The following is a 15,508-nucleotide window of genomic DNA, read 5'->3' as shown; positions in this document are numbered from 1 at the left end:
CACAAAATTTAAAAGGATGATAAAAGAATACTATGAACAACTTTATGCCTACACCTTTGATAACTTACATGAAACGGACCAGTTCCTTGAAAGGCACAATCTTCCAAAGTGCACTCAAAGAAAAGACAACCTGGATAGCCCTATATCTATTAAAGATATTGAATCAATAATGAATAACCTTCCAAAACAGAAAGCACCAGGCCCAGATGAGTTCAATGGTGAATTCCACCAAACATTTAAGGAATGAATTACACCAATTCTCTACAATCTTTATCAGAAGACAAAAGCAGAGGGGACACTTCCTAACTTATTCTCCAAGGCCAGCATAATCCTAATACTAACACTGAAAAAAGACATTACAAGTAAGAAAACTATAGACCAATATCTCTCATGAACATAGATGTAAAATCCTCAGCAAAATATTAACAAATCAAATGCAACAATGTATAAAAAAGAATTATACACCAAGATCAAGTGGGATTTAACCCAGGTATGCAAGGCTGGCTCATCATTTAAAAATCAATTAATGCAATCTATCACATTAACAGGCTAAGGAAGAAAAACCACATAATCATATCAGTAGATGCAGAAAAAGCATTGACAAAATACAATACTCATTTATGATTAAAAACTCTCAGTAAACTAGGAATAGAGGGGAACTTCTTCAACTTGCTAAAGAACATCTATTAAAAAATACCTACAGCTAACATCATATTTAATGGTGAAAAACTTGAAATTTTCCCACTAAGATCAGGTATAAGACAAGGATGTCCCCTCTCACCACTGTTTTTCAACATTGTACTGGAAGTCTTTGCTAATTCAAGAAGGCAAGAAAGGAAATAAAAGATATACAGAGTGTAAAGAAGGCATAAAGCTGTTGTTATTTGCAGATGACATGATTGTCTATGCAGAAAATCCAAAAGAGTCAACAACAACAACAACAACAACAGCAAAACTGAAGATAGTAAGCAATTATGGCAAAGTTGCAGGATACAAGGTTAATATACAAAAGTCAATTGCTTTCCTATATACCAAAAATGGACAATTGGAATTTGAAATTAAAAACACATTACCATTTATATTAGCATCTCCCAAAATGAATTATTTAGGTATAAATCTAACAAAATTTGCATAAGATCTATATGAGAAAAACTATAAAACTCTGATTAAAGACATCAAAAAAGAATGAAATAAATGGAGATATATTTCATGGTCATAGATAAGACAACTCAATATTGTCAAAATGGCAGTTCATCCCAACTTAATCTATAGATTCAGCACAATCCCAATAAAAATCTCACCAAGTTATTTTGTGGATATTGAAAAACTGATTCTAAAGTTTATATGGAAAGGCAAAAGACCCAGATTAGAGAACACAATATTGAAGGAGAAGAACAAAGTCAGAGGACAGACACTATCCAACTTTAAGACTTATTATAAAGCTATAGTAATCATGAGAGTGTCCAAAAAAGTGGACAAATAGATCAATGGAACAGAAGAGAGAACCCAGAAATAGACCCTCATATATACTCAACTGATCTTTGACAAAGGAGCAAAAGAAATACAATGAAGCAAAATACTCTATTCAACAAATGGTGCTGGAACAATGGACATCCATATACAAAAAAAAAAAATGGATTTATACACAGACCTTACAACTGTCACCAAAAATAACTCAAAATGGATCACAGGTCTAAAGGTAAAATGCAAAATTATGAAACTCCTAAAAGACAACATAGGAGAAAACCTAGATGAACTTGGGTATGGTGATGATTTTTTAGATATGACATCAAAGACATGATCCATGAAAGAAATAATTGATAAGCTAGATTTACTTAAAATTTAAAACTTCTGCTTTGCAAAAGGGAGTATCAAGAGAATTAGAAGAAAAGTCACAAATTGGGAGAAAATATTTGTAAAAGGTACATCTGATAAAGGACTGTTATTCAAAATATACAAAGAGGGACTTCCCTGATGGTCCAGCGGTTAAGAATCCACCTTCCAAGGCAGGGGACTAATGATCCCTGGTTGGAGAACTAAGATCCCACATGCCGGGGGGCAACTAAGCCTGCACGCTCTAGAGCCCATGCACTGCAGCTACTGAGCCTGCACACTCTGGAGCCTGTGCACCACAACTAGAGAGCCTGTGTGCTGCAACTACTGAGCCCGTGTGCTCTACAGCCTATGCACCATAACTAGAGAGAAGTCCGCACGCCGCAACGAAGAGCCTATATGCCTCAACTAAGACCAGACACAGCCAAATAAATAAATAATAATAATAAAAAAAACCAAAAATCCCTCAAATATACAAAGAGCTGTTAAACTCAACAATAAGAAAACAAACAACACAATTAAAAAATGGGCCAGGGCTTCCCTGGTGGCGCAGTGGTTGAGAGTCTGCCTGCCAATGCAGGGGACACGGGTTTGAGCCCTGGTCTGGGAAGATCCCACATGCCACGGAACAACTAGGCCCGTGAGCCACAACTACTGAGCCTGCGCATCTGGAGCTTGTGCTCCACAACAAGAGAGGCTGCGACAGTGAGAGGCCCGTGCACTGCAATGAAGAGTGGCCCCCACTCACCGCAACTAGAGAAAGCCCTCGCACAGAAACGAAGACCCAACACAGCCAAAAATAAATAGCGTTCCCTTTAAAAAAAAATTAATTCATAGGCATAAGTGTAAAACTTTAAACTATAAAACTTCTAGAAGAAAATATAGAAGATCGGACTTCCCTGGTGGCGCAGGTAGTTAAGAATCTGCCTGCCAATGCAGGGGACACGGGTTTGATCCCTGGTCTGGGAAGATCCCACATGCCGAGGAGCAACTGGGCCTGTGCGCCACAACTACTGAGCCTGCGCTCTAGAGCCCGCAAGTCACAACTACTGAGCATGCGTGCCACAACTACTGAAGCCCACGTGCCTAGAGCCCATACTCCACAACAAGAGAAGCCACCACAGTGAGAAGCCTGTGCACTGCAACGAAGAGTAGCCCCCACTCGCCGCAACTAGAGAAAGCCTGCATGTAGCAATGAAGACCCGACGCAGCCAAAAATAAATAAATAAATTTATTTATTTAAAAAAAAAAAGAAAACATAGAATATCTTTGTGACCTTGGGTTAGGCAAAGATTTCTTAGATATGACAACAAAGGCACATCTCATTAAAAAACTGACAAGTTGGACTTTGTTGAAGTTAAAAATTTATATTCTTCAAATGACACTGTTTCACTAGCAATTACATGTTTCAAACACTGCTAGTGGAAATGTAAAATATGGTATAACCACTTTGGAAAACAGCTTGGCAATTTCCACTCTTAGATATCTACCCAAGAGAAAAGAAAATATACATCCATGCTGTAAAAGAAAGTATATTCTGATACTTGTTAAAACAATAAGGAAGACTTTATTCAAAACTATTGTAATAGGGGTACTGCAATAGCAGAGAAAGATTGGGTCCAACTCCAAATACAGCAAAGACAGCTGGGGATTTATAGCCAATGAAGAGAGTGAAGTCATCAGAGGATGGAAAACTGCTATGAGGAGACATCACGGGTACAGGGATTCTTGCTAAACTGATCTGTGATGCTATGATTTACGATAGGAAATATATATTTGATCTTTGCCCGCATTTCTGGTATAGAGCTCCTAAAACCCTTGGAATTTTCTAAGTGATGAGAGCAATGAGGTATCTTTTGTTACATTAATAAAGTGACTTTTGAACTGCACTTAAGGATAAGGGACTTCCCTGATGGTGCAGTGGTTAAGAATCCACCTGCCAATGCAGGGGACACGGGTTTGAGCCCTGTCCGGGAAGATCCCACATGCCGTTGAGCAACTAAGCCTGTGTGCCACAACTACTGAGCCTGCGCTCTAGAGCCTGCAAGCCACAACTACTGAGCCCACGTGCCACAACTACTGAAGCCCACGGACCTAGAGCCCGTGCTCTGCAACAAGAGAAGCCACCACAATGAGAAGCCCACGCACTGCAACGAAAAGTAGCCCCCGCTCACCACAACTAGAGAAAGCCTGCGTGCAGCAACAAAGACCCAACATAGCCAAAAAATAAATAAATAAGTTAATTAGTTAAAAAAAAAAAAGGATGGGGCTGGTTGCCAGGGAAACCAGCTATGTGATTACAGGGTTGGAAATTTCAGGCCCACACCATAACCTCTCCTCATAAGGGAAGAGAGAGAAGCTAGAGGTTGAATGAATCACCAATGACCATTGATTTAATCAACCATGCCTGTGTAATGAAGCCTCCATAAAACTCCAAAAGTACAGGGTTCAAACAGCTTCTGGGTTGGTGAGATTCGGGGAGAATGGCACTCCAAGAAAAAGCATGGAAGCTCTGCACCCTTTCCTCATACCTTGCCCTATGCATGTCTTCTATCTGGCTGTCCCTTAATTATATCCTTTTATAATAAACCAGTAATTTAGTAAGTAAAATGTTTTTCTGAGTTCTGTGAGCTGCTCTAAAAAATTAATCAAACCCAAGGAGAGGGTTGTGAGAACCTCTGATTTATAGCCAGTAAGTCAGAAGTAAATGTAACAACCTGGACTTGCGACTGGAGTCTGAAGTCCAAGAATGGGGTCATAGGAACCTCCAATTTGTAGCCAGTCTGTCAGAAACATAGATAATAACCTGGGCTTGCAATTGGTGTCTGAAGTGGAAGGTGTTCCTGTGGGACGGAGTCCTTTATCTGCAGAATCTGATGCTATCTCTGGGTAGATCGTGTCAGAATTGGGTTGAAATCTATGATACCCAGCTGGTGCCTGGAGCATCGCTTGTTGGAAGTGTGGGGAAACCCTCCTCATTGCACACTCGTTGAAATTAGGTCCAGGGACCGAATTAGACTTAATAGGCCAGGCTGCTAAAGGCAGCCAGGGTGATCAGGTATCAGGGGTGGGGGACTCTCTCTAAACTGACATAGCAGAATTCTTGCTAAAAATGTATTCAAGGATGGATACGGAAGCCCAAGGTCAAGGCCAAGTTGAGAAGAGGGCTCAGAGTAGCCTAACTCAAGTTTGATCAAGGAGAGATTCTTTGTCAATACAAATACTTGTACACAAATGTTCCCAGCAGCTAAACAATCTGAATGTCCATAAATAGGTGAATGGTTAAATTATGGTATACCATGCAATGGAATACTACTTAGCAATAAAAAGGAACAAACTATTGATACACTCTACAACATGGCTGAATCTCATAATTATGCTGAGTAAAAGAAGCCAGACCAAAAAACTCTCTCTCTCTCTCTCTCCCTCTCTCCCCCTCCCTCTCCTCCTCCCTTCCCCCTCCCCCTCCCACCCCCATCTCTCTCTCTCCTCCAAAATCCAATCTATAATGACAGTAACTAGATCAGTAGTTTCTTAGGGAGTAGAGGGTGGGGCAGGAAGAAAGAAATTATAAAATGGTAGGCGGAAATTCTGGTGATGGATATTTTCACTATCTTGATTGTGGTGGTTGTTTCAAAGGTGCTTACATACGTAAAAACTTCTAAATTGCACACTTTAAATATGTGCAGTTTATTGCATGTCAATTATATTATACCTCAATAAAGAATGTTTTTTTAAAAAAGCAATAGTTCTGGGCTTCCCTGGTGGCGCAGTGGTTGAGAGTCCGCCTGCCGATGCAGGGGACATGGGTTCGTGCCCCGGTCCGGGAAGATCCCACGTGCCGCGGAGCAGCTGGGCCCGTGAGCCATGGCTGCTGAGCCTGCGCGTCCGGAGCCTGTGCTCTGCAACGGGAGAGGCCACAACAGTGAGAGGCCCACGTACCGCAAAAAAAAAAAAAAAAAAAAAAAAAAAAAAGGCAATGTTCTCAGTTTTAACTGGGATCTCAACAATGGGCTATAATCTTGGTTTCCCTAATTCTTCCATTCCCCCAAACTCCTATTTCAAACTATTTTTACTATCCTTAAGCCTCTTACCCTATATTCTTTCTTTCTCTTACTCTCTTTCTCTGAAGATTATCCCTCAAGATGCCTCTAGTCTCAGACTTTTACAATCTGCTCTCCACCCCTGGAGCCAAAATAAACTTTATACAAGAACATTTGATATATCCTGTTTACAATCCCTTACCAGCCCCCCCTCAAGAAAAAATCCAAATTCCTTAACATGGATTATAAGACACTCTTTGATACTGGTCCCTGTTGATCTCTACAATCTCATCTCCAGCTTTCTCCTCACCACCTGCATCCCCACCTTCACTCCAGGGTCACAGTGAAAAGATCTAGCTGCAATGAACCACTGCCCATCCTTAAGTTCTGCCTCTTAATTTCTTTTTCTCTCTGCCTCTTTCTTGTCTTATTCTTTATCTCTGTCTCTCTTGTCTGCCCTCTCTCCCCTTCTTTCTGTCTCTTTCTCTCTCCCTCTCTCTCTTCTGTTCTTCTCTCTTTTTCTGGTCATCCTCTTTCTTTACTCCCACCCCACACCCCATGGCCCTTAGAGTTATGAGTTTTATTCGTGGATCATAGTACTTCCATATATTCATTCTAACACAACTAGGTTGATGTCTACAATTTATATGCACAGACAAAAACTGAGTTTTGGATTCAAGTAGGATAATACTATTTCCTCTAGTTGTTTAATATCCCTAGGTCCTGATGATGCAAAGTGTTTTGGCTGTGGCAGCCTAATATCCTTTATTTGGAATTATATCTGATAGCTGACTCCACATGTAGATGATGTTAGCCTCAACTGAGTTACAGATCTCTTAAAGTATCTCATATACAAAGTATCCAATATAACAGTAATTATTTCTTTTAGTAAGTGAAGGAAAATTTGAAAATACTACCTCATTTGAAGAATTTTCTTGCAAAGTTGACACAGGAACAATTTCATTTGAATTAACATAATTGCTGACATTTGGAAACAGTTCTTCAAAAGATGTTTTTTGCACTGAGGACAAATCAATCTATAAAAGAATATATTACTCTTTTGTAGAAGCTCAATGTGGCAAAAACAATATTTTTAATTAAAGGAAAGTTGAACTACTCTCTCAATAGAATGATTTTCTTGTGAACTTGACATATGAATAATTTTATCTGAATTAATATAATTGCTGATATTTAGAAATACTTCTTCAAAAGATGCATGTTTAACTGGGAACAAGTGAATCTATAAAGAAGAATACAAGGCTCTTTAGCTTTAAAATTTTTTTTAAATAGGAATTTTCATTTGCTAAAGTACAATTTAATTTTTATATATTAAGTACCTACTAAATGAAATTCACATACCCAGCAACTACACCTCATGGAATAATTTCTCCTGCTCTTCCCTTAACTGTCAGCCTTCCCCAGTGTTCTACCCTTGCCTTCTTTTTGTCTACCAATTGTACACTAGAGATTTTTAAATCTCTATCTCTTTCCTGAGCACCATAACCATATCATTATCAGGTTACTTAAATCACCACATATTTCTACATCAAATTCAAAATATTTAAAACCAAAGTCATGATCCATACTCTTTAGTTTGGGATTCCAAGAAGCTTTGTCATGTTGACTATCCAGATCAGACTAGGTCTGGCCTGAACCTAGGCTACACCACATGTAGGTGTGCCCAAAATGAATTATCAACTGCGCTGGGTAGGGAGTGGGGGGCATCTGCCTTTGCCTAGCTCCTCTTCCTTGTAGGAGGACAGAACAACTTCAGGCCTATCAATGTGTATCTTGAAACAGTGTTAGGAAGGTCACATTAAAGTGAGGCCCTAGAAAATGAAAATGTCCAGAAGTCCTTGAGTCAACTGGCCTCCTTTCAGTGTAGTCAGCCAAGGAATGACAGCTTGGAATTGAGGGGAATCTATATGCCTCATTTGGTGTAGAAGAACCAAAGGGCAATTAGTCTCAGATTCATTTGGTAACAAAATGTAAACCTTAAAATGTTAAGCCATTAAGTGTTCTCAAAAGTATTTTTATTTATTAAAAGACACTGGTATTTACCTACAGAATGGGAGAAAATATTTGAAAATCCTTTATCTGATAAGGGTCTAGTATCTAGAACATATAAAGAACACTTACAACTCAACAATAAGAAGACAAATAACCTAACTTTTAAATGAGCAAAGGATCTGAGTAGACATTTCTCCAAAGAAGATATACAAAGGGCCAATAAGCTCCATTACAAAATCACAATGAGATACAACTTCACACCCCAAAAGATGGATGATAGTAAGTGTTGGTAAGAATATAGACAAATCAGAACACTCATACACTGCTGCTGGGAATGTAAAACTATTCAACCACTTTGGAAAACAGTCTATCAACTCCTCTAATGACCAACCATAGAGTTACCTTATAACCCTTCAATTTTACTTCTAGGTATACACTCAAGAGAAATGAAAACATATATCCACACAAAAGCTTGTACCTGGATGTTTATGGCAGCTTTATTCATAATAGTCCAAAGGCAGAAAATAACCCAAATGGCCATGAACACAATAGAATATTGTTTGGCCATGAAAAGGAAAGAAGTACTGATACCTTGAAAACATTATGCTAAGTAAAAGAAGTTAGTCACAAAAGACTACATATTATATGATTTTATTCATATAAAATGTCCAGGAAATCTACTGAGATGGAAAGCGGATTGGTGGTTGCTTGGGGCCAGACAGTGGGATGGAGGAATAAGGGGATAATAGTAATGGTTAAAGGGTACAGGGTTTGTTTTTAAGGTGATAAAAATGTTCTAAAATTGACTGGGGTGATAATGGCACATATTTGTGAATATACTAAAAAACGCTGAAATTTATACTCTAAATAGGTGAACTGTACCTCAATAAAGCTGTTTTTAAAAGTCCACCACAAAAAAAGTATTAAACATACAGTTACCATGTAACCGATTAATTCTTTTTCCACTTATAGGTATATACCCAAGAAAACTGAAAACATATATCCATACAAAGACTTGTACACGAACACTCATAGCACTATTATTCATCCAAATGCCCATAAACTGATGAATTAGAAAATAAAAATGTGGTATATCCTTATAATGGGATATTATTCAGCCATAAATAAGGAACAAGGTACTGATAAATGCTGTAACATGGATGAATCTTGAAAATATTATAAGTGAAAGCAGCTAGACACAAAAAGGCCACATACTGTATGATACAATTTATATGAAATGGCCACTTATTAATAAGCAAATCTAACAACACAGAAAGTAGATTAGTAATTTCCAGGAGCTGAAGGGTGAGATGGGGGGAATGGTAAGTAACTGCTAAGGGGGTGATGAAAAATGTTCCTAAAAATGTTCCTGAATGTTCCTAAATTAGGGGTCAACGGCTGCACAACCTTCTAAGTATACTAAAAGTCACTGAATTCACACTTTAGCAAGGTGAATTTTATAAAATGTGAATTATAGCTTAATTTTAAGAAGATGTTGGTATTTACAAAATAGTCAAAAGATTAGTTTTGCAGGGGAAAAACTCATTTTTACACACTTATTTCTCATATATACATTTTAACCCAAAATATAAAACAAAAATGAATAAAAAATGAAAGTCATTTTCTGGAAAAAGTATTAATCTTTAGAACACTGGAAAGATTATGAGCAGAGTGCTCACAGAAATCTTTTCCCCATCTTGAAAAAGTGATCTTTGGTTAACTCTCCAACTCTGTTCCACTAGGATAAAGGTAAGAATGTCAACTGTATTACTAGGTAACATTGCTTAGGGTAAAAATGGTATCTGATTGAGAAATTGCATCTGGACTGGGAGGAACTATATGCACACTATAAGTAAATAAATACTAGAAAAGGCACCATATTTTGGGCTTCCCGGACTCTTGTAATTAGGCATATCCCTTGTGGGGACCCTGGAAGCTGCGCCTATGTGTTATTACAAAAGATACTGGATCTCATCTCCTTGTATCTGAGCTGTCCCCAGACTGCTATATAAGCTACTACATGGACTTCTGTGAGGACCGCTCCTGCTGAAGAGGAACATCTGCTCCTGCTCTACTGTATACCTGCTGTATACCTAAACAGCTGTATACCTGCTGTTTAGTTGAACCTAAGAAGAACCCTAGCTGGGTAAGAGCTAAATTATAGATTCTTAGAAAAAAACACAGGGAGAAACCTTCATGACACTGCATTTAATAATGAATTCTTGGATATGACACAAAAGCGAAGGCAACAACAACAACGAAAGATAAACTGGACTACATAAAAATTTAAAACTTTTGTGCATCAAAGGACACTATCAACAGAATGAAAAGGTAACCCACAAAATGGGAGAAAATATTTGCAAACCATATATCTGATAAGGGGTTAATATCTAGGATATATAAAGAACTCCTATAACTGAACAACAAAAAAATAAACAACCTGATTTTTTAAATGTGCGAAGAACTTGAAAAGACACTCCTCAAAAGAAGATATAAAAATGGTTAATAAGCATATGAAAAGATGCTCAACATCATTGGCCATTAGGGAAATACAAATCAAAACCACAAGGAGAGAGAGGAGCTTCAAGATGGTGGAGGAGTAAGACGTGGAGATCACGTTCCTCCCCACAAATACATCAGAAATACATCTACATGTGGAACAACTCCTACAGAACACCTACTGAATGCTGGCAGAAGAACTCAGACCTCCCAAAAGGCAAGAAACTCCCCACGTACCTGGTCTGAGCTGTGTGTATGACAGGCTCTTGGTGCTCCAGCCAGGCATCAGGGCTGTGCCTCTGAGGTGGGAAAGCCAAGTTCAGGACACTGGTCCACAAGAGACCGCCCAGCTCCACATAATATCAAATGGTGAAAATCTCCCAGAGATCTCCATCTCAACGCCAAGAGCCAGATCCATTCAATGACCAGCAAGCTACAGTGCTGGACATTCTATGCCAAACAACTAGCAGGACAGGAACACACCCCCTCCCATTAGCAGAGAGGCTGCCTAAAATCATCATAAGGCCACAGACACCCCAAAACACACCACCAGAGGTGGACCTGCGCACCACAAAGACAAGATCCAGCCTCATCCACCAGAACACAGGCACTAGTCCCCTCAACCAGGAAGCTTACACAACCCACTGAACCAACCTTAGCCACTGGGGGCAGAAACCAAAAACAATGGGAACTACGAACCTGCAGCCTGCGAAAATGAGACCCCAAACACAGTAAGTTAAGTAAAATGAGAAGAGAGAGAAACACACTGCAGATGAAGGAGCAAGGTAAAAACACACCAGACCTAACAATGAAGAGGAAATAGGCAGTCTACCTGAACAGGAATTCAGAATAATGATAGTAAAGATGATCCAAACTCTCGGAAATAGAATGGACAAAATACAAGAAACGTTTAACAAGGACCTAGAAGAACTAAATAGGAAACAAGCAACGATTAACAACACAAAAAAATGAAATTAAAACTACTCTAGAAGGGATCAATAGCAGAATAACTGAGGCAGAAGAACGGATAAGTGACCTGGAAGGTAAAGTAGTGGAAATAGCTACTGCAGAGCAGAATAAAGAAAAAAGAATGAAAAGAATTGAGGACAGTCTCAGAGACTTCTGGGACAACATTAAACACACCAATATTCGAATTATAGGGGTCCCAGAAGAAGAAGAGAAAAAGAAACGGACTGGGAAAATATGTGAAGAGATTACAGTTGAAAACTTCACTAATATGAGAAAGGAAATAGTTAATCAAGTCCAGGAAGCACAGAGAGTCCCATACACGATAAATCCAAGGAGAAACACGCCAGGACACATATTAATCAAACTGTCAAAAATTAAATACAAAGAAAACATATTAAAAGCAGCAAGGGAAAAACAACAAATAATGCACAAGGGAATCCCCATAAGGTTAACAGCTGATCTTTCAGCAGAAACTCTGCAAGCCAGTAGGGAGTGGCAGGACATATATAAAGCGATGAAGGGGAAAAACCTACAACATAGATTACTCTACCCAGCAAGGATCTCATTCAGATTTGATGGACAAATCAAAACCTTTACAGACAAGCAAAAGTTAAGAGAATTCAGCACCACCAAACCAGCTTTACAACAAATGCTAAAGGAACTTCTCTAGGCAGGAAACACAAGAGAAGAAAAACACCTACAATAACAAACCCAAAACAATTTAGAAAATGGTAATAGGACCATACATATTGATAACTACCTTAAATGTAAATGGATTAGAGACTCCAACCAAAAGACACAGACTGGCTGAATGGATACAAAAACAAGACACGAATATATGCTGTCTACAAGAGACCCGCTTCAGACCTAGGGACACATATAGAGTGAAAGTGAGGGGAGGGAAAAAGATATTCCATGCAAATGGAAATCAAAAGAAATCTGGAGTAGCAATTCTCATATCAGACAAAATAGACTTTAAAATCAAGACTATTACAAGAGACAAAGAAGGACACTACATAACGATGAAGGGATCAATCCAAGAAGAAGATATAACAATAGTAAATATTTATGCACCCAACATAGGAGCACTCAATACATAAGGCAAATACTAACAGCCATAAAAGGAGAACTCGACAGTAACATAATCATAGTAGGGGACTTTAACACCCCACTTTCACCAATGGACAGATCATCCAAAATGAAAATAAATAAGGAAACACAAGCTTTAAATGATACATTAAACAAGATGGACTTAATTGATATTTATAGGACATTCCATCCAAAAACAACAGAATACACATTTTTCTCAAGTGCTCATGGAACATTCTCCAGGATAGATCATATCTTGGGTCACAAATCAAGCCTTGGTAAATTTAAGAAAATTGAAATCATATCAAGTATCTTTTCCGACCACAACGCTATGAGACTAGATATCAACTACAGGAAAAAATCTGTAAAAAATACAAACACATGGAAGCTAAACAATACACTACTTAATAACCAACAGATCACTGAAGAAATCAAAGAGGAAATCAAAAAATACCTAGAAACAAATGACAATGAAAACACAAGAACCAAAACCTATGCGATGCCACAAAAGCAGTCCTAAGAAGGAAGTTTATAGCAATACAATCCTACCTTAAGAAACAGGAAACATCTTAAATAAACAACCTAACCTTACACCTAAAGCAATTAGAGAAAGAAGAACAAAAAAACCCCAAAGTTAGAAGAAGGAAGGAAATCATAAAGATCAGATCAGAAATAAATGAAAAAGAAATGAAGGAAACAATAGCAAAGATCAATAAAACTAAAAGCTGGTTCTTTGAGAAGATAAACAAATTTGATAAACCATTAGCTAGTCTCATCCAGAAAAAAAGGGAGAAGGTTCAAATCAATAGAATTAGAAATGAAAAAGGAGAAGTAACAACTGACACTGCAGAAATACAAAGGCTCAGGAGAGATTACTACAAGCAACTATATGCCAATAAAATGGAAAATCTGGAAGAAATGGACAAGTTCTTAGAAATGCACAACCTTTCAAGACTGAACCAGGAAGAAAGAGAAAATATGAACAGACCAATCACAAGCAGTGAAAGTGAAACTGTGATTAAAAATCTTTCAACAGACAAGAGATCAGGACCAGATGGCTTCACAGGCGAATTCTATCAAACATTTAGAGAAGAGCTAACATCTACCCTTATGAAACTCTTCCAAAATATAGCAGAGGGAGGAACACTCCCCAACTCATTCTACGAGGCCACCATCACCCTGATACCAAAACCAGACAAAGATGTCACAAAGAAAGAAAACTATAGGCCAATATCATTGATGAACATAGATGCAAAAATCCTCAACAAAATACTAGCAAACAGAATCCAACAGCACATTAAAAGGATCATACACCATGATCAAGTGTGGTTTATCCCACGAATGCAAGGATTCTTCAATATACACAAATCAATCAATGTGATACAACATATTAACAAATTGAAGGAGAAAAACCATATGATCATCTCAATAGATGCAGAGAAAGCTTTCGACAAACTTCAATACCCATTTATGATAAAAACCCTCCAGAAACTAGGCAAAGAGGGAACTTACCTCAACATAATAAAGGCCATATATAACAAATCCACAGCCAATGTCGTCCTCAATGGTGAAAAACTGAAACCATTTCCACTAAGATCAGGCACAAGACAAGGTTGCCCACTCTCACCACTCTTATTCAACATAGTTTTGGAAGTTTTAGCCACAGCAATCAGAGAAGAAAAAGAAATAAAAGGAATCCAAATCGGAAAAGAAGAAGTAAAGCTGTCACTGTTTGCAGATGAGAATCCTCAAGATGCTACCAGAAAACTACTAGAGCTAATCAATGAACTTCGTAAAGTAGCAGGATACAAAATTAAATGCACAGAAATCTCTGGCATTCCTATACACTAGTGACGAAAAATCTGAAAGAGAAATTAAGGAAACACTCCCATTTACCATTGCAACAAAAAGAATCAAATACCTAGGAATAAACCTACCTAAGGAGACAAAAGACCTGTATGCAGAAAATTATAAGACACTGATGGAAGAAAATAAAGATGATACAGACAGATGGAGAGATATACCATTTTCTTGGATTGGAAGAATCAACATTGTGAAAATGACTAGACTACCCAAAGCAATCTACAGATTCAGTGCAATCCCTATCAAACTACCAATGGCATTTTTCACAGAACTAGAACAAAAAATGGCACAATTTGTATGGAAACACAAAAGAGTCCAAATAGCCAAAGCAATCTTGAGAAAGAAAAACAGGAGCTGGAGGAATCAAGCTCCCTGACTTCAGACTATACTACAAAGCTACAGTAATCAAGACAGTATGGTACTAGCACAAAAACAGAAATATAGATCAATGGTACAGGATAGAAAGCCCAGAGACAAACCCACGCACATATGGTCACCTTACCTTCGATAAAGAAGGCAAGAATATACAGTGGAGAAAACACAGCCTCTTCAATAAGTGGCGCTAGGAAAACTGGACAGCTACATGTAAAAGAATGAAATTAGAACACTTCCTAACACCATACACAAAAATAAACTCCAAATGGATTAAAGACCTAAATGTAAGGCCAGACACTATCAAACTCTTAGAGGAATACACAGGCAGAACACTCTATGACATAAATCACAGCAAGATCCTTTTTGACACACCTCTTAGGTAAATGGAAATAAAACCAAAAATAAACAAATGGGACCTAATGAAACTTCAAAGCATTTGCACAGAAAAGGAAACCATAAAGAAGACGAAAAGACAACCCTCAGAATGGGAGAAAATATTTGCAAATGAAGCAACTCACAAAGGATTAATCTCTAAAATTTATGAGCAGCTCATGCAGCTCAATAACAAAAAAACAAACAACCCAATCCAAAAATGGGCAGAAGACCTATATAGACATTTCTCCAAAGAAGATACACAGATTGCCAACAAACACATAAAAGAATGCTCAACTTCATTTATCATTAGAGAAATGAAAATCAAAACTACAATGAGATATCATCTGACACCAGTCAGAATGGCCATCACAAAAAATCTACAAACAATAAATGCTGGAGAGGGTGTGGAGAAAAGGGAACCCTCTTGCACTGTTGGTGGGAATGTAAATTGA

The 15,508-nt window shown here is 38.1% G+C and overlaps 1 protein-coding gene across 1 annotated transcript in view; it reads right to left on the bottom strand.

The window, feature by feature from the left end:
• MEIKIN (meiotic kinetochore factor) overlaps positions 1-15,508 on the bottom strand; it is a gene marked incomplete at both ends in the record, with an annotated part of 138,938 nt that overhangs the window by 58,135 nt on the left and 65,295 nt on the right. The window contains one exon of the mRNA XM_082835047.1: positions 6,794-6,913. Within this exon, the coding sequence (XP_082691173.1) occupies positions 6,794-6,913 (120 nt within the window). The remainder of the gene's footprint in view (positions 1-6,793; positions 6,914-15,508) is intronic.

This window comes from Leucopleurus acutus (genome assembly GCF_964270905.1).
Source record: "Leucopleurus acutus genome assembly, chromosome: 3".
NCBI lineage: Eukaryota > Metazoa > Chordata > Mammalia > Artiodactyla > Delphinidae > Leucopleurus > Leucopleurus acutus.
Note: the sequence above shows the minus strand (reverse complement) of the source record. Positions and strands in the feature narration are given on the sequence as shown.